Source organism: Scyliorhinus canicula, chromosome 6 (genome assembly GCF_902713615.1).
Source record: "Scyliorhinus canicula chromosome 6, sScyCan1.1, whole genome shotgun sequence".
In the NCBI taxonomy this organism is placed as follows: Eukaryota; Metazoa; Chordata; class Chondrichthyes; order Carcharhiniformes; family Scyliorhinidae; genus Scyliorhinus; species Scyliorhinus canicula.
Genome location: NC_052151.1, coordinates 199,413,979 through 199,438,145, shown reverse-complemented (window position 1 = coordinate 199,438,145; position 24,167 = coordinate 199,413,979). Strand labels below are relative to the sequence as shown.

The 24,167-nt window shown below is 49.8% G+C and overlaps 1 protein-coding gene across 1 annotated transcript in view; it reads left to right on the top strand.

The window, feature by feature from the left end:
• LOC119967975 (calsequestrin-1-like) overlaps nucleotides 1-24,167 on the top strand; it is a 122,904-nt gene that overhangs the window by 42,988 nt on the left and 55,749 nt on the right. The window contains exons 4-5 of the mRNA XM_038801077.1: nucleotides 6,966-7,077; nucleotides 9,459-9,532. Coding sequence (XP_038657005.1) covers nucleotides 6,966-7,077; nucleotides 9,459-9,532 — 186 coding nt within the window. The remainder of the gene's footprint in view (nucleotides 1-6,965; nucleotides 7,078-9,458; nucleotides 9,533-24,167) is intronic.

The following is a 24,167-nucleotide window of genomic DNA, read 5'->3' as shown; positions in this document are numbered from 1 at the left end:
GTCTTTTTAACGGACTGTACTCTACCCGCCAACGACAACGGCAGCATGTTCCACCTTTTAAACCCCTCCTCCATCTGCTCCACCAACCTAGTAAAATTGAGCTTGTGCAGAGTCCCCCAGCTCCTAGCCACCTGAACCCCCAGGTACCTAAAACTCCTCACTGCCCTCTTTAGCGGGAGCCTACCAATCCCCTCCTCCTGATCCCCCGGGTGTACGACAAACTCTTGCCCAGGTTCAATTTATAGCTCGAGAAACTCCCAAACTCAGCAAGAATCTCCATCACCTCCGGCATTCCCCCCACCGGGTCTGCTACATACAACAGCAAGTCATCCGCATACAGCGACACTTGGTGCTCCTCCCCCCCTCGCACCAGACCCCTCCACCTCCTCGACTCCCTGAGAGCCATGGCAAGAGGCTCAATTGCCAATGCAAAAAGCAAGGGGGACAGGGGGCACCCCTGCCTCGTCCCACGGTGGAGCCTGAAGTACTCGGACCTCCTCCCATTTGTCGCTACACTCGCCATCGGGGCCTCGTACAGCAACCTCATCCATTTAATAAACCCCACCCCAAACCTCTCCAACACCTCCCACAAATACCCCCACTCAACCCTGTCAAAGGCCTTCTCCGCATCCAATGCCACCACAATCTCTGCCTCTCCTTCTGCCGCCGGCATCATTATCACATTTAGCAGCCTTCGCACGTTAGTGTTCAACTGCCTCCCCTTCACAAAACCCGTCTGATCTTCATGTATCACCCCCGGCACACAGTCCTCTATTCTAGTGGCCAAGATCTTCGCCAGCAACTTGGCGTCTACATTCAGCAGTGAAATCGGCCTGTATGATCCGCACTGCAAGGGGTCCTTATCTCGCTTCAGGATCAGGGAAATCAGCGCCCGTGACATAGTCGGGGGCAAAACTCCCCCCTCCCATGCCTCGTTAACGGTCTGAACCAACAGGGGGCCCAACAGGTCCGCGTATTTCTTATAAAATTCAACCGGGAACCCATCCGGTCCCGGCGCCTTCCCCGACTGCATGTGGCCAATCCCTCTAACCAGCTCCTCCAACTCGATCGACGCCCCCAGTCCCCCCACCTGCTCCTCCTGCACCCTTGGAAATCTCAGCCTGTCCAAAAAGCTCTCCATTCCCCCTCCCACCACCGGCGGCTCCGACTGGTACAGTTCCCTATAAAAGTCCCTAAAGACCCCATTAACCTCTGCCCGCTGCCGCACCACATTCCCACCCCTATCCTTCACTCCACCAATCTCCCTAGCCGCGTCCCGCTTGCGAAGCTGATGCGCCAGCATCCTGCTCGCCTTCTGTCCATATTCGTAGGCCGCTCCCTGCGCCTTCCTCCACTGTGTCTCCGCCTTTCTTGTGGTCAATAAATCAAACTTGGCCTTCAAGCTACGCCGCTCCCCCAGCAATCCCTTCTCCGGGGCCTACGCGTACCTCCTATCCACACTCAACAGCTCCTCCACCAGTCTCTCCCTCTCCCTCCTCTCCCCCCTCTCGCTATGGGATTGGATGGAGATCAGCTCCCCCTAATCACTGCCTTCAGAGCCTCCCACACCATCCCCACCCGGACCTCCCCAGTATCGTTGGCCTCGAGGTACCTCTCGATACATCCCCAGACCCTCCTACACACCTCCTCATCAGCCAACAGCCCCACGTCCAGACGCCAAAGCGGGCGCTGGTCCCGCACCTCCCCCATCTCCAGATCCACCCTGTGATCTGGGACCCCTGTGGGGTTCCTGCCCTGTGATCTGGGACCCCTGCTGCGGTTCCTGCCCTGTGATCTGGGACCCCTGTGGGGTTCCCGCCCTGTGATCTGGGACCCCTGTGGGGTTCCCGCCCTGTGATCTGGGACCCCTGCTGCGGTTCCCGCCCTGTGATCTGGGACCCCTGTGGGGTTCCCGCCCTGTGATCTGGGACCCCTGCTGCGGTTCCTGCCCTGTGATCTGGGATCCCTGCTGCTGTTCCCGCCCTGTGATCTGGGACCCCTGTGGGGTTCCTGCCCTGTGATCTGGGACCCCTGTGGGGTTCCCGCCCTGTGATCTGGGACCCCTGCTGCGGTTCCCGCCCTGTGATCTGGGACCCCTGTGGGGTTCCTGCCCTGTGATCTGGGATCCCTGCTGCGGTTCCCGCCCTGTGATCTGGGACCCCTGTGGGGTTCCTGCCCTGTGATCTGGGACCCCTGTGGGGTTCCTGCCCTGTGATCTGGGACCCCTGTGGGGTTCCTGCCCTGTGATCTGGGACCCCTGTGGGGTTCCTGCCCTGTGATCTGGGACCCCTGTGGGGTTCCCACCCTGTGATCTGGGACCCCTGCTGCGGTTCCTGCCCTGTGATCTGGGACCCCTGTGAGGTTCCCACCCTGTGATCTGGGACCCCTGTGGGGTTCCCACCCTGTGATCTGGGACCCCTGTGGGGTTCCCGCCCTGTGATCTGGGACCCCTGTGGGGTTCCCGCCCTGTGATCTGGGACCCCTGTGGGGTTCCCGCCCTGTGATCTGGGACCCCTGTGGGGTTCCCGCCCTGTGATCTGGGACCCCTGTGGGGTTCCCGCCCTGTGATCTGGGACCCCTGTGGGGTTCCCGCCCTGTGATCTGGGACCCCTGCTGCGGTTCACGCCCTGTGATCTGGGACCCCTGTGGGGTTCCTGCCCTGTGATCTGGGACCCCTGTGGGGTTCCTGCCCTGTGATCTGGGACCCCTGTGGGGTTCCTACCCTGTGATCTGGGACCCCTGCTGTGGGGTTCCTGCCCTGTGATCTGGGACCCCTGTGGGGTTCCTGCCCTGTGATCTGGGACCCCTGTGGGGTTCCTACCCTGTGATCTGGGACCCCTGCTGTGGGGTTCCTGCCCTGTGATCTGGGACCCCTGTGGGGTTCCTGCCCTGTGATCTGGGACCCCTGTGGGGTTCCTGCCCTGTGATCTGGGACCCCATTGGCAGCCATCCTCTGGGGCGGCCGAGCCTGGATGGGCCAGATGGTGTGATGCCACTCCGTCTGCCCGCTGCCCAGCAGACGCGCCGGGGCGGGGTGAGGGGGGGGGGGCCAAGGCGCAGTGGTGTTCCGGCACCTCCCCTGCTGGAGACACCGGCACGGGCCCCATAACCTCCTCCTCCCTCAGGGGGCCCGATGGCCCCCGGGCTACTCCATGGGACGGGGTTGCGATCGGAGCTAACGGTCACTGAATCAGTCCAGGTGCAGCGATAGTTTTGCTTTCGTAGATCTTCACTAATGCTTCCTGGTGTCAGTCCCAGGATCGGAGCCTGCGGCCCTGTGTGCTTTCAAGAAGCAGTTCGGGCAAGGGGGATAAAGGATATGGGGGGGAAAGCGGGTTTAGGCTATTGATTTGGATGATCAGCCATGATCATAGTGAATAGCAGAGCAGGCTCGAAGGGCTGAATGGCCTCCACCTGCTCCTATCTTCTATGTTTCTATGAGAGTTTCCAAACTCAACTCCCAAAAACACGCTTTCAAATCTTTCCTCTTTCTAATGCCATCCCGAACAACTTTTCCAAATGACACTTTTAAACAAAGTTTCCACTCCACAAATATCAGCGAATCCAGTCCAGGATTTCACCTCAATCCCTTTCGGATTCTTTTGTCTTGACTGCTGTGCAAATTGCTCACTTTTAATCCCAGACTGTATGGAAATAGCATCAGGTGCTTGTTAGGCCTTTGAAGGATGCTGCTTCACTTTAAACCCAGTTACTGCAGTTGTCTTTTTAACTCGGAACACTTTGTTTGCTTTCCTTCTGAACCATATAGAACATAGAACAGTACAGCACAGAACAGGCCCTTCGGCCCTCGATGTTGTGCCGGACAATGATCATCCTACTTAAACCCACGTAACCCGTATACCCGTAACCCAACAATCCCCCCATTAACCTTACGGGCAATTTAGCATGGCCAATCCACCTTACCCGCACATCTTTGGACATGCTGAAGTATTTTATTTATTCTTAACACCTTAGCTGTCTCTAACAGAAACATGGTTGAAATTAATCAAACCCCCACATCAAAAGACGTTTTTCCAGATGAATCTAACTTTAGCTCTTATGCTTCAGAAATATTAACTTGAATCCATTTAAAACAATAACTTATTTCTGACACAAATATGGATCCTTTAGAACTACCTTTGTTTTCCTAACACAAGGAGCACTGTGCACAGTTCTGGTCTCCATATCCCTCGGTTAGACCACACTGGGAGCACTGTGCACAGTTCTGGTCTCCATATCCCTCGGTTAGACCACACTGGGAGCACTGTGCACAGTTCTGGTCTCCATAACCCTCAGTTAGACCGCACTGGGAGCACTGTGCACAGTTCTGGTCTCCATATCCCTCGGTTAGACCACACGGAGCACTGTGCACAGTTCTGGTCTCCATATCCCTCGGTTAGACCACACTGGGAGCACTGTGCACAGTTCTGGTCTCCATATCCCTCGGTTAGACCACACCGGGAGCACTGTGCACAGTTCTGGTCTCCATATCCCTCGGTTAGACCACACTGGGAGCACTGTGCACAGTTCTGGTCTCCATATCCCTCGGTTAGACCACACTGGGAGCACTGTGCACAGTTCTGGTCTCCATATCCCTTGGTTAGACCATACTGGGAGCACTGTGCACAGTTCTGGTCTCCATATCCCTCGGTTAGACCACACCTAGAGCACTGGGCACAGTGCTGGTCTCCATATCCCTCGGTTAGATCACACTGGGAGCACTGTGCTCAGTTCTGGTCTCCATATCCCTCGGTTAGATCACACTGGGAGCACTGTGCACAGTTCTGGTCTCCATATCCCTTGGTTAGATCACACTGGGAGCACTGTGCACAGTTCTGGTCTCCATATCCCTCGGTTAGATCACACTGGGAGCACTGTGCTCAATTCTGGTCTCCATATCCCTCGGTTAGACCACACTGAGAGCACTGTGCACAGTTCTGGTCTCCATATCCCTCCGTTAGACCACACTGGGAGCACTGTGCACAGTTCTGGTCTCCATATCCCTCGGTTAGACCACACTGAGAGCACTGTGCACAGTTCTGGTCTCCATATCCCTTGGTTAGACCACACTGAGAGCACTGTGCACAGTTCTGGTCTCCATATCCCTCGGTTAGACCACACTGAGAGCACTGTGCACAGTTCTGGTCTCCATATCCCTTGGTTAGACCACACTGAGAGCACTGTGCACAGTTCTGGTCTCCATATCCCTCGGTTAGACCACACTGGGAGCAATGTGCACAGTTCTGGTCTCCATATCCCTCGGTTAGACCACACTGAGAGCACTGTGCACCGTTCTGGGGTGGGATTCTCCGGCCCCCCGCAAGGTCGGAGAATCACCGGGGGCCAGCATCAATCCTGCCCCCGCCGTGTCCCCAATTATCCGCCACCAGAGATTTGGCGGGGGCGGGAATCACACCGCGCTGGTCGGCGGGCCCCCCACAGTGGTCGGTGGGCTCCCGCGGCAATTCCCCAGCCCGCGATGGGCCGAAGTCGCGTTGATGTCAACCCTCTTCCGCCGGCGTGGATTAAACCACCTATCTTACCGGCGGGAACAGGCAGCGCGGGCGGGCGCCGGGGTCCTGGGGGAAGGGGGGGGCGCGGGGCGATCTGACCCCGGGGGGGGTGCCCCCACGGTGGCCTGGCCCGCGATCGTGACCCACCGATCAGCAGGCGGGCCTGTGCCGTGGGGGCACTCTTTTTCCTTCCGCCTTCGCCATGGTCTTCACCAAGGTGGAGGTGGAAGAGACCCCCTCCCCTGCGCATGAACTGGTATGACGTCAGCAGCCGCTGACGCTCCGGCGCATGTGCAGACTTTTTTTTTATGAAACGGTACAGCATAGAACAGGCCCTTCGGCCCTCAATGTTGTGCCGAGCAATAATCACCCTACTCAAACCCACGTATCCACCCTATACCCGTAACCCAACAACCCCCATTAACCTTATTTTTTAGGACACTAAGGGCAATTTAGCCTGGCCAATCCACCTAACCCGCACATCTCTGGACTGTGGGAGGAAACCGGATCACCCGGAGGAAACCCACGCACACACGGGGAGGACGTGCAGACTCCACACAGACAGTGACCCAGCCGGGAATCGAACCTGGGACCCTGGAGCTGTGAAGCATTGATGCTAACCACCATGCTACCGTGCTGCCCGCCTTACCCCTACCTTACCCCGGCCGGCGAGGTCCTTTCGGCCCCGGCTGGCGTGGCGCCAAAGGCTGTTCACGCCAGCCGGCGGAGTGGGAGCCACTCCCCTCAATGTGAGGGCTTGGCCCCTAAAGTTGCGGAGACTTCCGCACCTTTGGGCCAGCCCAACGCCGGAGTGGTTCACGCCACTCCAACACGCCGGGACCCCCCGCCCCGCCGGGTAGGGGAGAATCCCGGCCCTGGTCTCTGTTGTACAGTAAAGAACTTGGATGCTCTGGAGAAGGGGCAGAAAAGTGTGTTCAAGGTTGAAATCAGAACTGAGAGGTTATATCTAACTGGGTAGTTTGAACCAACTGCGGCTCTCTTCATGAATAGAGAAGGGACTGTGGTGTGACCCTAATACGGACTTTAAGATTGTGTCTGGAGTTTCAATGGGGTGAATGGAGCAAATATTGTTCTACTGTGGTGACGTTGGAGTGATATTTGACATTTAATATGAGATTGTCAATGATGATTCCAATGGGGAATTTAGTGGAAATCTCATTACCCAGAGAGTGGAAGGAATGTGGAACTTGTCCCCACAGGGAGTGGTTTGAGGTGAATTGTATTGTTGAATTTGAGGGGGAAGCTTGATAAACACATGAGGGAGAGAGGAATGTAAGGATATGGTGATGGGTTGAGGTGGGACAGGTGGGAAGAAATCATGTGGAACCGAAAGACCAGCATGGGCTAGATAGGCTGACTGGCCACTGTCTGCACTGTCTACTCATTGTCACTCTGCACACACTCCCATCCATCTCTGTCACTTATCTCCAGTTGCTAGAAGATCCAGTTGAGATGATAGACGATGAGGGGGAGATTGAGGTCTTCGAGGATGACGATGATGAACCCAAACTGGTCGGATATTTCAAGAGCGAAGACTCTGAACGTAAGGGCCACCTTCAGAAACCATCCCGTCCACATTAACTGGTCTCCTCTCCAGAGAGTACTGACTCTCCTCCACATCACCTTCCCTCAAAGCCCCACTTCCTTTAACTCCCCCTCCAATCCCTGCCCCTTCAATCCCCCCACCAATCCCATGCCTTCCAATCCCCTCCACTCCAAACCCGTGCCCTCCAATCTACTCCACTCCAACCCCCTCCACTCCAAAGCCATGCCTTCCAATCCCCTCCACTCCCAACCTGTGCCCTCCAATCTGCTCCACTCCAATCCTCTCCACTCCAAACCCGTGCCCTCCAATCTGCTCCACTCCAATCCCCTCCACTCCAAACCCGTGCCCTCCAATCCCCTCCACTCCAATCATCTCCACTCCAAACCCATGCCCTCCAATCCCCTCCACTCCAATCCCCTCCACTCCAAACCCATGCCCTAAAATCTGCTCCACTCCAATTCCCTCCACTCCAAACCTGTGCCCTCCAATCTGCTTCACTCCAATCCTCTCCACTCCAATCCCCTCCACTCCAAACCTGTGCCCTCCAACCTGCTCCACTCCAATCCCCTCCACTCCAAACCTGTGCCCTCCAATCTACTCCACTCCAATCCCCTCCACTCCAAACCTGTGCCCTCCAATCTGCTTTACTCCAATCCCCTCCACTCCAAACCTGTGCCCTCCAATCTGCTTCACTCCAATTCCCTCCACTCCAAACCTGTGCCCTCCAATCTACTCCACTCCAATTCCCTCCACTCCAAACCTGTGCCCTCCAATCCGCTCCACTCCAATCCCCTCCACTCCAATCCCCTCCACTCCAAACCCATGCCCTCCAATCTGCTCCACTCCAATTCCCTCCACTCCAAACCCATGCCCTCCAATCTGCTCCACTCCAATTCCCTCCACTCTAAACCCATGCCCTCCAATCTGCTCCACTCCAATCCCCTCCCCTCCAAAACCTTGCCCTCAAATCTGCTTCACTCCTATTCCCTCCACTCCAAACCTGTGCCCTCCAATCTGCTTCACTCCAATCCCCTCCACTCCAAACCCGTGCCCTCCAATCTGCTTCACTCCAATCCCCTCCACTCCAAACGAGTTCCCTCCAATAGGCTTCACTCCAATCCCCTCCACTCCAAACCCATGCCCTCCAATCCGCTACACTCTAATCCTATCCCCTCCAATCCCATCCTGTCCAATCCCATTCACTCCAATCCCCTCCACTCCAAACCCATGCCCTCCAATCTGCTCCACTCCAATTCCCTCCACTCCAAACCCATGCCCTCCAATCTGCTCCACTCCAATTCCCTCCACTCTAAACCCATGCCCTCCAATCTGCTCCACTCCAATCCCCTCCCCTCCAAAACCTTGCCCTCAAATCTGCTTCACTCCTATTCCCTCCACTCCAAACCTGTGCCCTCCAATCTGCTTCACTCCAATCTCCTCCACTCCAAACCCGTGCCCTCCAATCTGCTTCACTCCAATCCCCTCCACTCCAAACAAGTTCCCTCCAATCTGCTTCACTCCAATCCCCTCCACTCCAAACCCATGCCCTCCAATCCGCTCCACTCCAATCCCCTCCACTCCAAACCCATGCCCTCCAATCCGCTCCACTCCAATCCCCTCCACTCCAAACCCATGCCCTCCAATCCGCTACACTCTAATCCTATCCCCTCCAATCCCATCCTGTCCAATCCCATTCACTCCAATCCCCTCCACTCCAAACCCATGCCCTCCAATCCGCTACACTCCAATCCCATCCTGTCCAATCCCATTCAATCCAATCCCCTCCACTCCAAACCCATGCCCTCCAATCCGCTACACTCCAATCCCGTCCTGTCCAATCCCATTCACTCCAATCCCCTCCACTCCAAACCCATGCCCTCCAATCCGCTACACTCCAATCCCATCCTGTCCAATCCCTTTTACTCCAATCCCCTCCACTCCAAACCCGTGCCCTCCAATCCGCACCACTCCAATCCTATCCCCTCCAATCCCGTCCCTTCCAGTCCTCTCCACTCTAATCCCCTCCACTTCCCTCCCCTCCAATCCTGACCACTCCAATGCTGTCCAGTCCAACCCATTCCCCTCCGATCCTTGCCCATCTAATCCCTTTCCTGCCAATAATCTCCCCCAAACCTCGAATTCCTCCAATCACTTACCTTCCAATCTTTCCTCCAATAACCACACTACAGATCCTGCCTCCAAAAACATCCCACTACTCCCCAACGAATCCCCTCACCTGCCACACCCTCCCCTCCAACTGCACCTTCCAAAACTTCCCTTCCACTCAATAAACTCTCACCTCCAGAAATTTGCACAATACTTCAAATGTGGTCCAACCAGAATTCAATATGAACTCTGATTTCTATCCCATTTCATAGATTTCAAAGCATTTCAAGAGGCGGCAGAGGAGTTCCAACCCTATATTGCTTTCTATGCGACATTTAATAAGCGAGTGAGTATGTTAAATGTTCTTTCCCAAGTTGTGTTTGTGGCTGTTGCATTTGAATTGAGTGTTGTTATGATTGTATTTGATTTGAGTGGAGGGACGATTGAATTTGGACTGAGTGGAGCGACGATTGTATTTGGATTGAGTGGAGTGACGATTGAATTTGGACTGAGTGGAGCGACGATTGTATTTGGACTGAGTGGAGTGACGATTGAATTTGGATTGAGTGGAGCGACAATAGTATTTAAGCAAATTACTGCAGATGCTGGAATCTGAAATGAAAGGACAATGCTAGAAAATCTCAGGAAGTCTGGCAGCATCTGTTGGGAGAGAAAAGAGATAACGTTTCGAGTCTGATGACTCTTTGTCAAAGCTCCGTCAAACCAATGATGATTGCATTTGGACTGAGTGGAGTGACGATTGTATTTGGACTGAGTGGAGCAACGATTGTATTTGGACTGAGTGGAGGGACGATTGTATTTGGACTGAGTGGAGTGACGATTGTATTTGGACTGAGTGGAGTGACGATTGTATTTGGAATGAGTGGAGTGACGATTGTATTTGGACTGAGTGGAGCGATGATTGTATTTGGAATGAGTGGAGTGACGATTGTATTTGGACTGAGTGGAGCGACGATTGTATTTGGACTGAGTTGGGTGACGATTGTATTTGGATTGAGTGGAATGACGATTGTATTTGGACTGAGTGGAGTGACGATTGTATTTGGGCTGAGTGGAGTGACGATTGTATTTGGACTGAGTGGAGTGACGATTGTATTTGGACTGAGTGGAGCGACGATTGTATTTGGACTGAGCGGAGCGACGATTGAATTTGGATTGAGTGGAGTGACGATTGAATTTGGATTGAGTGGAGCGACAATTGTATTTAAGCAAATTACTGCGGATGCTGGAATCTGAAATGAAAGGACAATGCTGGAAAATCTCAGGAAGTCTGGCAGCATCTGTTGGGAGAGAAAAGAGATAACGTTTCGAGTCTGATGATTCTTTGTCAAAGCTCCGTCAAACCAATGATGATTGTATTTGGACTGAGTGGAGTGACGATTGTATTTGGATTGAGAGGAGCGGCGATTGTATTTGGACTGAGCAGAGTGACGATTGTACTTGGATTGAGAGGAGCGGCGATTGTATTTGGATTGAGTGGAACGAAGATTGTATTTGGACTGAGCGGAGTGACGATTGTATTTGGACTGAGTGGAACGAAGTTGTATTTGGACTGAGTGGAGCGACGATTGTATTTGGACTGAGTGGAGTGACGATTGTATTTGGACTGAGTGGAGCGATGATTGTATTTGGATGGAGTGGAACGGCGATTGTATTTGGACTGAGTGGAACGACGATTGTATTTGGACTGAGTGGAGCGACGATTGTATTTGGACTGAGTGGAGCGACGATTGTATTTGGACTGAGTGGAGCGACGATTGTATTTGGATTGAGTGGAGTGATGATTGTATTGTGACTGAGTGGAGTGACGATTGTATTTGGATTGAGTGGAGCGAGATTGTATTTGGACTGAGTGGAGCTGACGATTGTAGTTGGACTGAGTGGAGCGATATTGTATTTGGACTGAGTGGAAGTCGACGATTGTATTTGGACTGAGTGGAGTGACGATTGTATTTGGATTGAGTGGAGCGACGATTGTATTTGGACTGAGTCGAGGGACGATTGTATTTGGACTGAGGGGAGCGACGATTGTATTTGGACTGAGTGGAGCGACGATTGAATTTGGACTGAGTGGAGTGACGATTGTATTTGGACTGAGTGGAGTGACGATTGTATTTGGATTGAGTGGAGTGTTGATTGTATTTGGACTGAGTAGAGTGACGATTGTATTTGGACTGAGTGGAGTGACGATTGTATTTGGACTGAGTTGAGCGATGAATGTATTTGGACTGAGTGGAGCGAAGATTGTCTTTGGGCTTGGTGAAGCGAAGATTGTATATGAATTTAATGGAGTGAAGATTGTATTTGGACTGAGTGGAGCGACGATTGTATATCGTTTGAGTGGAGCAACGATTGTATTTGGACTGAGTGGAGCGACGATTGTAATTGGACTGAGTGGAGCGACGATTGTATTAGAATTGAGTTGGGCGATGATTGAATTTCGATTCAGTGGAGCGACAATTACATTTAAGCAAATTACTGCAGATGTTGGAATCTGAAATGAAAGGAAATGCTGGAAAATCTCAGGAAGTCTCCCAGTATATGTAGTGAGAGAAAAGAGCTAACGTTTTGAGTCTGATGACTCTTTGTCAAAGCTCCGTCAAACCAATGATGATTGTATTTGGACTGAGTGGAGTGACGATTGTATTTGGACTGAGTTGGGTGACGATTGTATTTGGACTGAGTGGAGTGACAATTGTATTTGGATTGAGTGGAGTGACGATTGTATTTGGACTGAGTGGAGTGACGATTGTATTTGGACTGAGTGGAGTGACGATTGTATTTCGTTTGAGTGGAGTGACGATTGTATTTGGACTGAGTGGAGCGACGATTGTATTTGGACAGAGTGGAGCGACGATTGTATTTGAATTGAGTTGGGCGACGATTGAATTTCGATTGAGTGGAGCGACAATTACATTTAAGCAAATTACTGCGGATGTTGGAATGAGAAATGAAAGGAAAATGCTGGAAAATCTCAGGAAGTCTCCCAGTATATGTAGGGAGAGAAAAGAGCTAACGTTTCGAGTCTGATGACTCTTTGTCAAAGCTCCGTCAAACCAATGATGATTGTATTTGGACTGAGTGGAGTGACGATTGTATTTGGGCTGAGCGGAGTGACGATTGTATTTGGACTGAGTGGAGTGACGATTGTATTTGGATTGAGTGGAGTGACGATTGTATTTGGGCTGAGTGGAGTGACGATTGTATTTGGACTGAGTGGAGTGACGATTGTATTTTGACTGAGCGGAGTGACGATTGTATTTGGACTGAGTTGGGCGAAGATTGTATTTGGATTGACTGGAGTAACAATTGTATTTGGATTGAGTGGAGTGACGATTGTATTTGGACTGAGTGGAGGGACGAATGTATTTGGACTGAGTGGAGTGACGATTGTATTTGGACTGAGCGGAGGGACGATTGTATTTGGACTGAGTGGAGCGACGATTGTATTTGGACTGAGTGGAGCGACGATTGTATTTGGACTGAGTGGAGCGACGATTGTATTTGGACTGAGTGGAGCGACGATTGTATTTGGACTGAGTGGAGCGACGATTGTATTTGGACTGAGTGGAGCGACGATTGTATTTGGACTGAGGGGATGGGCGATTGTATTTGGACTGAGTGGAGCGACGATTGTATTTGGACTGAGTGGAGCGACGATTGTATTTGGATTGAGTGGAGCGACGATTGTATTTGGACTGAGTGGAGCGACGATTGTATTTGGACTGAGTGGAAGCGACGATTGTATTTGGACTGAGTGGAGCGACGATTGTATTTGGACTGAGTGGAGCGACGATTGTATTTGGACTGAGTGGAGCGACGATTGTATTTGGACTGAGTGGAGCGACGATTGTATTTGGACTGAGTGGAGCGACGATTGTATTTGGATTGAGTGGAGCGACGATTGTATTTGGACTGAGTGGAGCGACGATTGTATTTGGACTGAGTGGAGCGACGATTGTATTTGGACTGAGTGGAGCGACGATTGTATTTGGATTGAGTGGGTGACGATTGTATTTGGACTGAGTGGAGCGGCGATTGTATTTGGACTGAGTGGAGCGACGATTGTATTTGGACTGAGTGGAGTGACGATTGTATTTGGACTGAGTGGAGCGGCGATTGTATTTGGACTGAGTGGAGCGACGATTGTATTTGGACTGAGTGGAGCGACGATTCGTATTTGGACTGAGCTGGAGTGACGATTGTATTTGGACTGAGTGGAGCGATGATTGTATTTGGACTGAGTGGAGTGACGATTGTATTTGGACTGAGTGGAGCGACGATTGTATTTGGACTGAGTGGAGCGATGATTGTATTTGGACTGAGTGGAGCGACGATTTGAATTTGGACTGAGTGGAGCGACGATTGTATTTGGACTGAGTGGAGCGACGATTGTATATGAATTTAGTGGAGCGAAGATTGTATTTGGACTGAGTGGAGCGACGATTGTATTTGGATCGACTGGAGTGACGATTGTATTTGGATTGAGTGGAGCGACGATTGTATTTGGACTGAGTGGAGCGACGATTGTATTTGGATTGAGGGGAGCGACGATTGTATTTGGACTGAGTGGAGCGACGATTGTATTTGGACTGAGTGGAGCGACGATTGTATTTGGACTGAGTGGAGCGACGATTGTATTTGGACTGAGTGGAGCGACGATTGTATTTGGACTGAGTGGAGCGACGATTGTATTTGGACTGAGTGGAGCGACGATTGTATTTGGACTGAGTGGAGCGACGATTGTATTTGGACTGAGTGGAGCGACGATTGTATTTGGATTGAGTGGAGCGACGATTGTATTTGGACTGAGTGGAGCGACGATTGTATTTGGACTGAGTGGAGCGACGATTGTATTTGGACTGAGTGGAGCGACGATTGTATTTGGACTTGAGTGGAGCGACGATTGTATTTGGACTGAGTGGAGCGACGATTGTATTTGGACTGAGTGGAGCGACGATTGTATTTGGACTGAGTGGAGCGACGATTGTATTTGGACTGAGTGGAGCGACGATTGTATTTGGACTGAGTGGAGCGACGATTGTATTTGGACTGAGTGGATGGGCGATTGTATTTGGATTGAGTGGAGCGACGATTGTATTTGGACTGAGTGGAGCGACGATTGTATTTGGATTGAGTGGAGCGACGATTGTATTTGGACTGAGTTGGGCGACGATTGTATTTGGACTGAGTGGAGCGACGATTGTATTTGGACTGAGTGGAGCGACGATTGTATTTGGATTGAGTGGAGCGACGATTGTATTTGGACTGAGTGGAGCGACGATTGTATTTAGTGGAGCGACGATTGTATTTGGACTGAGTGGAGCGACGATTGTATTTGGACTGAGTGAGCGACGATTGTATTTGGACTGAGTGGGCGAACGATTGTATTTGGAATGAGTGGAGCGACGATTGTATTTGGACTGAGTGGAGCGACGATTGTTATTTGGACTGAGTGGAGCGACGATTGTATTTGGACTTGAGTGGAGCGACGATTGTATTTGACTTGAGTGGAGCGACATTGTATTTGGACTGAGTGGAGTCGCCGATTGTATTGGACTGAGTGGAGCGACGATTGTATTTGGACTGAGGGGAGGGACGATTGTATTTGGACTGAGTGGAGCGACGATTGTATTTGGACTGAGTGGAGCGACGATTGTATTTGGACTGAGTGGAGTGACGATTGTATTTGGATTGAGTGGAGCGACGATTGTATTTGGACTGAGTTGGGCGATTGTATTTGGACTGAGGGAGCGACTATTGTTTTGGATTGATTGGAGCGACGATTGTATTTGGACTTGAGGGAGCGACGATTGTATTTGGATTGAGTGGAGCGACGATTGTATTTGGACTGAGTGGAGCGACGATTGTTATTTGGGATTGAGTGGAGCGACGATTGTATATTGGACTGAGTGGAGCGATGATTGTATTTGGACTGAGTGGAGTGACAATTAAATTTAAGCAAATTACTGCGGATGTTGGAATCTGAAATGAAAGGAAAATGCTGGAAAATCTCAGGAAGTCTCCCAGTATATGTAGGGAGAGAAAAGAGCTAACGTTTCGAGTCTGATGACTCTTTGTCAAAGCTCCGTCAAACCAATGATGATTGTATTTGGACTGAGTGGAGTGACGATTGTATTTGGACTGAGTTGGGTGACGATTGTATTTGGACTGAGTGGAGTGACAATTGTATTTGGACTGAGCGGAGTGACGATTGTATTTGGACTGAGTGGAGCGACGATTGTATTTGGACTGAGTGGAGTGACGATTGTATTTGGATTGAGTGGAGTGACGATTGTATTTGGGCTGAGTGGAGTGACGATTGTATTTGGACTGAGTGGAGTGACGATTGTATTTTGACTGAGCGGAGTGACGATTGTATTTGGACTGAGTTGGGCGAAGATTGCATTTGGATTGACTGGAGTAACAATTGTATTTGGATTGAGTGGAGTGACGATTGTATTTGGACTGAGTGGAGGGACGAATGTATTTGGACTGAGCGGAGGGACGATTGTATTTGGACTGAGCGGAGCGACGATTGTTTTTGGACTGAGTGGAGCGACGAATGTATTTGGACTGAGTGGAGCGACGATTGTATTTGGACTGAGTGGGGCGACGATTGTATTTGGATTGAGTGGAGCAAAGATTGTAGTTGAATTTAGTGGAGCGAAGCTTGTATTTGGACTGAGTGGAGCGAAGATTGTATTTGGACTGAGAGGAGCGACGATTGTATATGGACTGAGTGGAGTGACGATTGTATTTGGACTGAGTGGAGCGAAGATTGTGTTTGGACTGAGTGGAGTGACGATTGTATATGAATTTAATGGAGTGAAGATTGTATTTGGACTGAGTGGAGCGACGATTGTATTTCGTTTGAGTGGAGCGACGATTGTATTTGGACTGAGTGGAGCGACGATTGTATTTGGACTGAGGGGAGTGACGATTGTATTTGGACTGAGCGGAGCGATGATTGTATTTGGACTGAGTGGAGTGACGATTGTATATGAATTTAGTGGAGTGAAGATTGTATTTGGACTGAGTGGAGCGTCGATTGCATTTGGATCGACTGGAGTGACGATTGTATTTGGATTGAGTGGAGTGACAATTGTATTTCGTTTGAGTGGAGTGACGATTGTATTTGGACTGAGTGGAGCGACGATTGTATTTGGACTGAGTGGAGCAACGATTGTATTTGGACTGAGTTGGGCAACGATTATATTTGTACTGAGTGGACCGACGATTGACTTTGGACTGAGTGGAGCGAAGATTGTATTTGGACTGAGCGGAGCGACGATTGTATTTGGACTGAGCGGAGCGGCGTTTGTATTTGGACTGAGTGGAGTGGCGATTGTATTTGGATTGAGTGGAGTGATGATTGTATTTGGATTGAGTGGAGTGACAATTAAATTTAAGCTAATTATTGTGGATACTGGAATATGAAATGAAAGGAAAATGCTGGAACGCACGATTGTATTTGGACTGAGTGGGAGCGACGTTGTATTTGGACTGAGTGGAGCGACGATTGTATTTGGATTGAGTGGAGCGACGATTGTATTTGGACTGGAGTGGAGCGACGATTGTATTTGGACTGAGGGGATGGGCGATTGTATTTGGACTGAGTGGAGCGACGATTGTATTTGGACTGAGGGGATGGGCGATTGTATTTGGACTGAGTGGAGCGACGATTGTATTTGGATTGAGTGGAGCGACGATTGTATTTGGATTGAGTGGAGCGACGATTGTATTTGGATTGATTGGAGCGAAGATTGTATTTGGACTGAGTGGAGTGACGATTGTATTTGGACTGAGTGGAGCGACGATTGTATTTGGACTGAGTGGAGCGACGATTGTATTTGGACTGAGTGGAGCGACGATTGTATTGGGACTGAGTGGAGCGACGATTGTATTTGGACTTGAGTGGAGCGACGATTGTATTTGGACTGAGTGGAGCGACGATTGTATTTGGATTGAGTGGAGCGACGATTGTATTTGGACTGAGTGGAGCGACGATTGTATTTGGACTGAGTGGAGCGACGATTGTATTTGGACTGAGTGGAGCGACGATTGTATTTGGACTGAGTGGAGCGACGATTGTATTTGGATTGAGTGGAGCGATGATTGTATTTGGACTGAGTGGAGCGACGATTGTATTTGGACTGAGTGGAGCGACGATTGTATTTGGACTGAGTGGAGCGACGATTGTATTTGGACTGAGTGGAGCGACGATTGTATTTGGACTGAGTGGAGCGACGATTGTATTTGGACTGAGTGGAGCGACGATTGTATTTGGATTGAGTGGAGCGACGATTGTATTTGGACTGAGTGGAGCGACGATTGTATTTGGATTGAGTGGAGCGACGATTGTATTTGGACTGAGTGGAGCGACGATTGTATTTGGACTGAGTGGAGCGACGATTGTATTTGGACTGAGTGGAGCGACGATTGTATTTGGACTGAGTGGAGCGACGATTGTATTTGGACTGAGTGGAGCGACGATTGTATTTGGACTTAGTGGAGCGACGATTGTATTTGGACTGAGTGGAGCGACGATTGTATTTGGACTTGAGTGGAGCGACGATTGTATTTGGACTTGAGTGGAGCGACGATTGTATTTGGACTGAGTGGAGCGACGATTGTATTTGGACTGAGTGGAGCGACGATTGTATTTGGACTGAGTGGAGCGACGATTGTATTTGGATTGAGTGGAGCGACGATTGTATTTGGACTGAGTGGAGCGACGATTGTATTTGGACTGAGTGGAGCGACGATTGTATTTGGACTGAGTGGAGCGACGATTGTATTTGGACTGAGTGGAGCGACGATTGTATTTGGACTGAGTGGAGGCGATGATTGTATTTGGACTGAGTGGAGCGACGATTGTATTTGGACTTGAGTGGAGCGACGATTGTATTTGGACTGAGTGGAGCGACGATTGTATTTGGATTGAGTGGAGCGACGATTGTATTTGGATTGAGTGGAGTGACGATTGTATTTGGACTGAGTGGAGCGACGATTGTATTTGGATTGAGTGGAGCGACGATTGTATTTGGACTGAGTGGAGCGACGATTGTATTTGGACTGAGTGGAGCGACGATTGTATTTGGACTGAGTGGAGCGACGATTGTATTTGGACTGAGTGGAGCGACGATTGTATTTGGACTGAGTGGAGTGACGATTGTATTTGGACTGAGTGGAGCGACGATTGTATTTGGACTGAGTGGAGCGATGATTGTATTTGGACTGAGTGGAGCGACGATTGTATTTGGATTGAGTGGAGCGACGATTGTATTTGGACTGAGTGGAGCGACGATTGTATTTGGACTGAGTGGAGCGACGATTGTATTTGGACTGAGTGGAGCGACGATTGTATTTGGACTGAGTGGAGCGACGATTGTATTTGGATTGAGTGGAGTGACGATTGTATTTGGACTGAGTGGAGCGACGATTGTATTTGGATTGAGTGGAGCGACGATTGTATTTGGACTGAGTGGAGCGACGATTGTATTTGGACTGAGTGGAGCGACGATTGTATTTGGACTTGAGTGGAGCGACGATTGTATTTGGACTGAGTGGAGCGACGATTGTATTTGGATTGAGTGGAGCGACGATTGTATTTGGACTGAGTGGAGCGACGATTGTATTTGGACTGAGTGGAGCGACGATTGTATTTGGACTGAGTGGAGCGACGATTGTATTTGGATTGAGTGGAGCGACGATTGTATTTGGACTGAGTGGAGCGACTGATTGTATTTGGACTGAGTGGAGCGACGATTGTATTTGGACTGAGTGGAGCGACGATTGTATTTGGACTGAGTGGAGCGACGATTGTATTTGGACTGAGTGGAGCGACGATTGTATTTGGACTGAGTGGAGCGACGATTGTATTTGGACTGAGTGGAGCGACGATTGTATTTGGACTGAGTGGAGCGACGATTGTATTTGGACTGAGTGGAGCGACGTTTGTATTTGGACTGAGTGGAGCGACGATTGTATTTGGACTGAGTGGAGCGACTATTGTATTTGGACTGAGTGGAGCGACGATTGTATTTGGACTGAGTGGAGCGACGATTGTATTTGGACTGAGTGGAGCGACGATTGTATTTGGACTGAGTGGAGCGACGATTGTATTTGGACTGAGTGGAGTGATGATTGTATTTGGACTGAGTGGAGTGATGATTGTATTTGGACTGAGGGGATGGGCGATTGTATTTGGACTGACTGGAGCGACGATTGTATTTGGATTGAGTGGAACGACGATTGTATTTGGACTGAGTGGAGCTACGATTGTATTTGGATTGAGTGGAGTGACGATTGTATTTGGACTGAGTGGAGCGACGATTGTATTTGGACTGAGCGGAGCTACGATTGTATTTGGACTGAGTGGATCGACGATTGTATTTGGGCTGAGTGGAGCGACGATTGTATTTGGACTGAGTGGATCGACGATTGTATTTGGACTGAGTGGAGCGACGATTGTATTTGGACTGAGTGGAGCGACGATTGTATTTGGACTGAGTGGAGCGACGATTGTATTTGGACTGAGTGGAGCGACGATTGTATTTGGACTGAGTGGAGCGACGATTGTATTTGGACTGAGTGGAGTGGAGATTGTATTTGGACTGAGTGGAGCGATAATTGTATTTGGATTGAGTGGAGCGACGATTGTATTTGGACTGAGTGGAGCGATGATTGTATTTGGACTGAGTGGAGCGGAGATTGTATTTGGACTGAGGGGAGCGACGATTGTATTTGGACTGAGTGGAGCGACGATTGTATTTGGACTGAGTGGAGTGACGATTGTATTTGGATTGAGTGGAGCGACGATTGTATTTGGATTGAGTGGAGCGACGATTGTATTTGGACTGAGTGGAGTGACGATTGTATTTGGATTGAGTGGAGCGACGATTGTATTTGGACTGAGTGGAGCGACGATTGTATTTGGACTGAGTGGAGCGACGATTGTATTTGGATTGAGTGGAGCGATGATTGTATTTGGATTCAGTGGAGCGATGATTGTATTTGGACTGAGTGGGGCGACGATTGTATTTGGACTGAGTGGAGCGACGATTGTATTTGGACTGAGTGGAGCGACGATTGTATTTGGATTGAGGGGAGCGACGATTGTATTTGGACTGAGTGGAGCGACGATTTTATTTGGATTGAGTGGAGCGGTGATTGTATTTGGATTCAGTGGAGCGATGATTGTATTTGGACTGAGTGGGGCGACGATTGTATTTGGACTGAGTGGAGTGACGATTGTATTTGGACTGAGTGGAGCGACGATTGTATTTGGATTGAGTGGAGTGACGATTGTATTTGGACTGAGTGGAGTGACGATTGTATTTGGATTGAGTGGAGCGACGATTGTATTTGGACTGACCGGAGCGACGATTGTATTTGGACTGAGTGGAGTGACGATTGTATTTGGACTGAGTGGAGCGACGATTGTATTTGGACTGAGTGGAGCGACGATTGTCTTTCGTTTGAGTGGAGCGACGATTGTATTTGGACTGAGTGGAGCGACGATTGTATTTGGATTGAGTGGAGCGACGATTGTATTTGGACTGAGTGGAGCGACGATTGTATTTGGACTGAGTGGAGCGACGATTGTATTTGGACTGAGTGGAGCGACGATTGTATTTGGATTGAGTGGAGCGACGATTGTATTTGGACTTAGTGGAGTGATGATTGTATTTGGACTGAGTGGAGCGACGATTGTATTTGGACTGAGTGGAGCGACGATTGTATTTGGACTGAGTGGAGCGGACGATTGTATTTGGACTGAGTGGAGCGACGATTGTATTTGGACTGAGTGGAGCGACGATTGTATTTGGATTGAGTGGAGCGACGATTGTATTTGGACTGAGTGGAGCGACGATTGTATTTGGACTGAGTGGAGCGACGATTGTATTTGGACTGAGTGGAGCGCGATTGTATTTGGACTGAGGGGATGGGCGATTGTATTTGGACTGAGTGGAGCGACGATTGTATTTGGATTGAGTGGAGCGACGATTGTATTTGGACTGAGTGGAGCGACGATTGTATTTGGATTGAGTGGAGCGACGATTGTATTTGGACTGAGTGGAGCGACGATTGTATTGGACTGAGTGGAGCGACGATTGTATTTGGACTGAGTGGAGCGACGATTGTATTTGGACTGAGTGGAGCGACGATTGTATTTGGACTGAGTGGAGCGACGATTGTATTTGGACTGAGTGGAGTGGAGATTGTATTTGGACTGAGTGGAGCGATAATTGTATTTGGACTGAGTGGAGCGACGATTGTATTTGGACTGAGTGGAGCGACGATTGTATTTGGACTGAGTGGAGCGACGATTGTATTTGGACTGAGGGGAGCGACGATTGTATTTGGACTGAGTGGAGCGACGATTGTATTTGGACTGAGTGGAGCGATGATTGTATTTGGATTGAGTGGAGCGGCGATTGTATTTGGACTGAGTGGAGCGACGATTGTATTTGGACTTGAGTGGAGCGACGATTGTATTTGGACTGAGTGGAGCGACGATTGTATTTGGACTGAGTGGAGCGACGATTGTATTTGGATTGAGTGGAGCGATGATTGTATTTGGACTGAGTGGAGCGACGATTGTATTTGGACTGAGTGGAGCGACGATTGTATTTGGACTGAGTGGAGCGACGATTGTATTTGGATTGAGTGGAGCGACGATTGTATTTGGACTGAGTGGATGACGATTGTATTTGGACTGAGTGGAGCGACGATTGTATTTGGACTTGAGTGGAGCGACGATTGTATTTGGACTGAGTGGAGTGACGATTGTATTTGGACTGAGTGGAGCGACGATTGTATTTGGACTGAGTGGAGCGACGATTGTATTTGGACTGAGTGGAGTGACGATTGTATTTGGACTGAGTGGAGCGACGATTGTATTTGGACTGAGTGGAGCGACGATTGTATTGGATTGAGTGGAGCGACGATTTTATTTGCACTGAGTGGAGTGACGATTGTATTTGGACTGAGTGGAGTGACGATTGTATTTGGACTGAGTGGAGGGACGATTGTATTTGGACTGAGTGGAGCGATGATTGTATTTGGAATGAGTGGAGTGACGATTGTATTTGGACTGAGTGGAGCGATGATTGAATTTGGATTGAGGGGAGCGATGATTTTATTTTCACTGAGTCGAGCGACGCTTGTATTTGGACTGAGCGGAGCGACGATTGTATTTGAATTTAATGGAGCGACGATTGTATTTGGACTGAGTGGAGTGACGATTGTATTTGGATTGAGTGGAGCGACGATTGTATTTGGACTGAGTGGAGCGACGATTGTATTTGGACTGAGTGGAGCGACGATTGTATTTGGATTGAGTGGAGCGACGATTGTATTTGGATTGAGAGGAGCGACGATTGTATTTGGACTGACTGGAGCGATGATTGTATTTGGACTGAGTGGAGCGACAATTGTATTTGGACTGAGTGGAGGGACGAATTGTATTTGGACTGAGTGGAGCGACGATTGTATTTGGACTGAGTGGAGCGACGATTGTATTTGGACTGAGTGGAGCGACGATTGTATTTGGATTGAGTGGAGCGATGATTGTATTTGGACTGAGTGGAGCGACGATTGTATTTGGACTGAGCGGAGCGACGATTGTATTTGGACTGAGTGGAGTGACGATTGTATTTGGACTGAGTGGAGTGACGATTGTATTTGGACTGAGTGGAGCGACGATTGTATTTGGACTGAGTGGAGCGACGATTGTATTTGGACTGAGTGGAGCGACGATTGTATTTGGACTGAGTGGAGCGACGATTGTATTTGGACTGAGTGGAGCGACGATTGTATTTGGATTGAGTGGAGCGACGATTGTATTTGGACTGAGTGGAGCGACGATTGTATTTGGACTGAGTGGAGCGACGATTGTATTTGGACTGAGTGGAGCGACGATTGTATTTGGACTGAGTGGAGCGACGATTGTATTTGGACTGAGTGGAGCGACGATTGTATTTGGATTGAGTGGAGCGACGATTGTATTTGGACTGAGTGGAGCGACGATTGTATTTGGATTGAGTGGAGCGACGATTGTATTTGGACTGAGTGGAGCGACGATTGTATTTGGACTGAGTGGAGCGACGATTGTATTTGGACTGAGTGGAGCGACGATTGTATTTGGACTGAGTGGAGCGACGATTGTATTTGGACTGAGTGGAGCGACGATTGTATTTGGACTGAGTGGAGCGACGATTGTATTTGGACTGAGTGGAGCGACGATTGTATTTGGACTGAGTGGAGCGACGATTGTATTTGGACTGAGTGGAGCGACGATTGTATTTGGATTGAGTGGAGCGACGATTGTATTTGGACTGAGTGGAGCGACGATTGTATTTGGACTGAGTGGAGCGACGATTGTATTTGGACTGAGTGGAGCGACGATTGTATTTGGACTGAGTGGAGCGACGATTGTATTTGGACTGAGTGGAGCGACGATTGTATTTGGACTGAGTTGGGCGACGATTGTATTTGGACTGAGCGGAGCAACAATTGTGTTTGGACTGAGTGGAGCATTGATTGTATTTGGACTGAGTGGAGTGACGATTGTATTTGGACTGAGTGGAGCGACTGATTGTATTTGGACTGAGTGGAGAGACGATTGTATTTGGACTGAGTGGAGCGACGATTGTATTTGGACTGAGTGGAGTGACGATTGTATTGGACTGAGTGGAGCGACGATTGTATTTGGATTGAGGGAGCGACGATTGTATTTGGACTGAGTGGAGCGACGATTGTATTTGGACTGAGCGGAGCGACGATTGTATTTGGACTGAGTGGAGCGACGATTGTATTGGACTGAGTGGGAGGACGATTGTATTTGGATGAGTGGAGCGACGATTGTATTTGGACTGAGTGGATGGGCGATTGTATTTGGACTGAGTGGAGCGACGATTGTATTGGGACTTGAGTGGAGCGACGATTGTAGT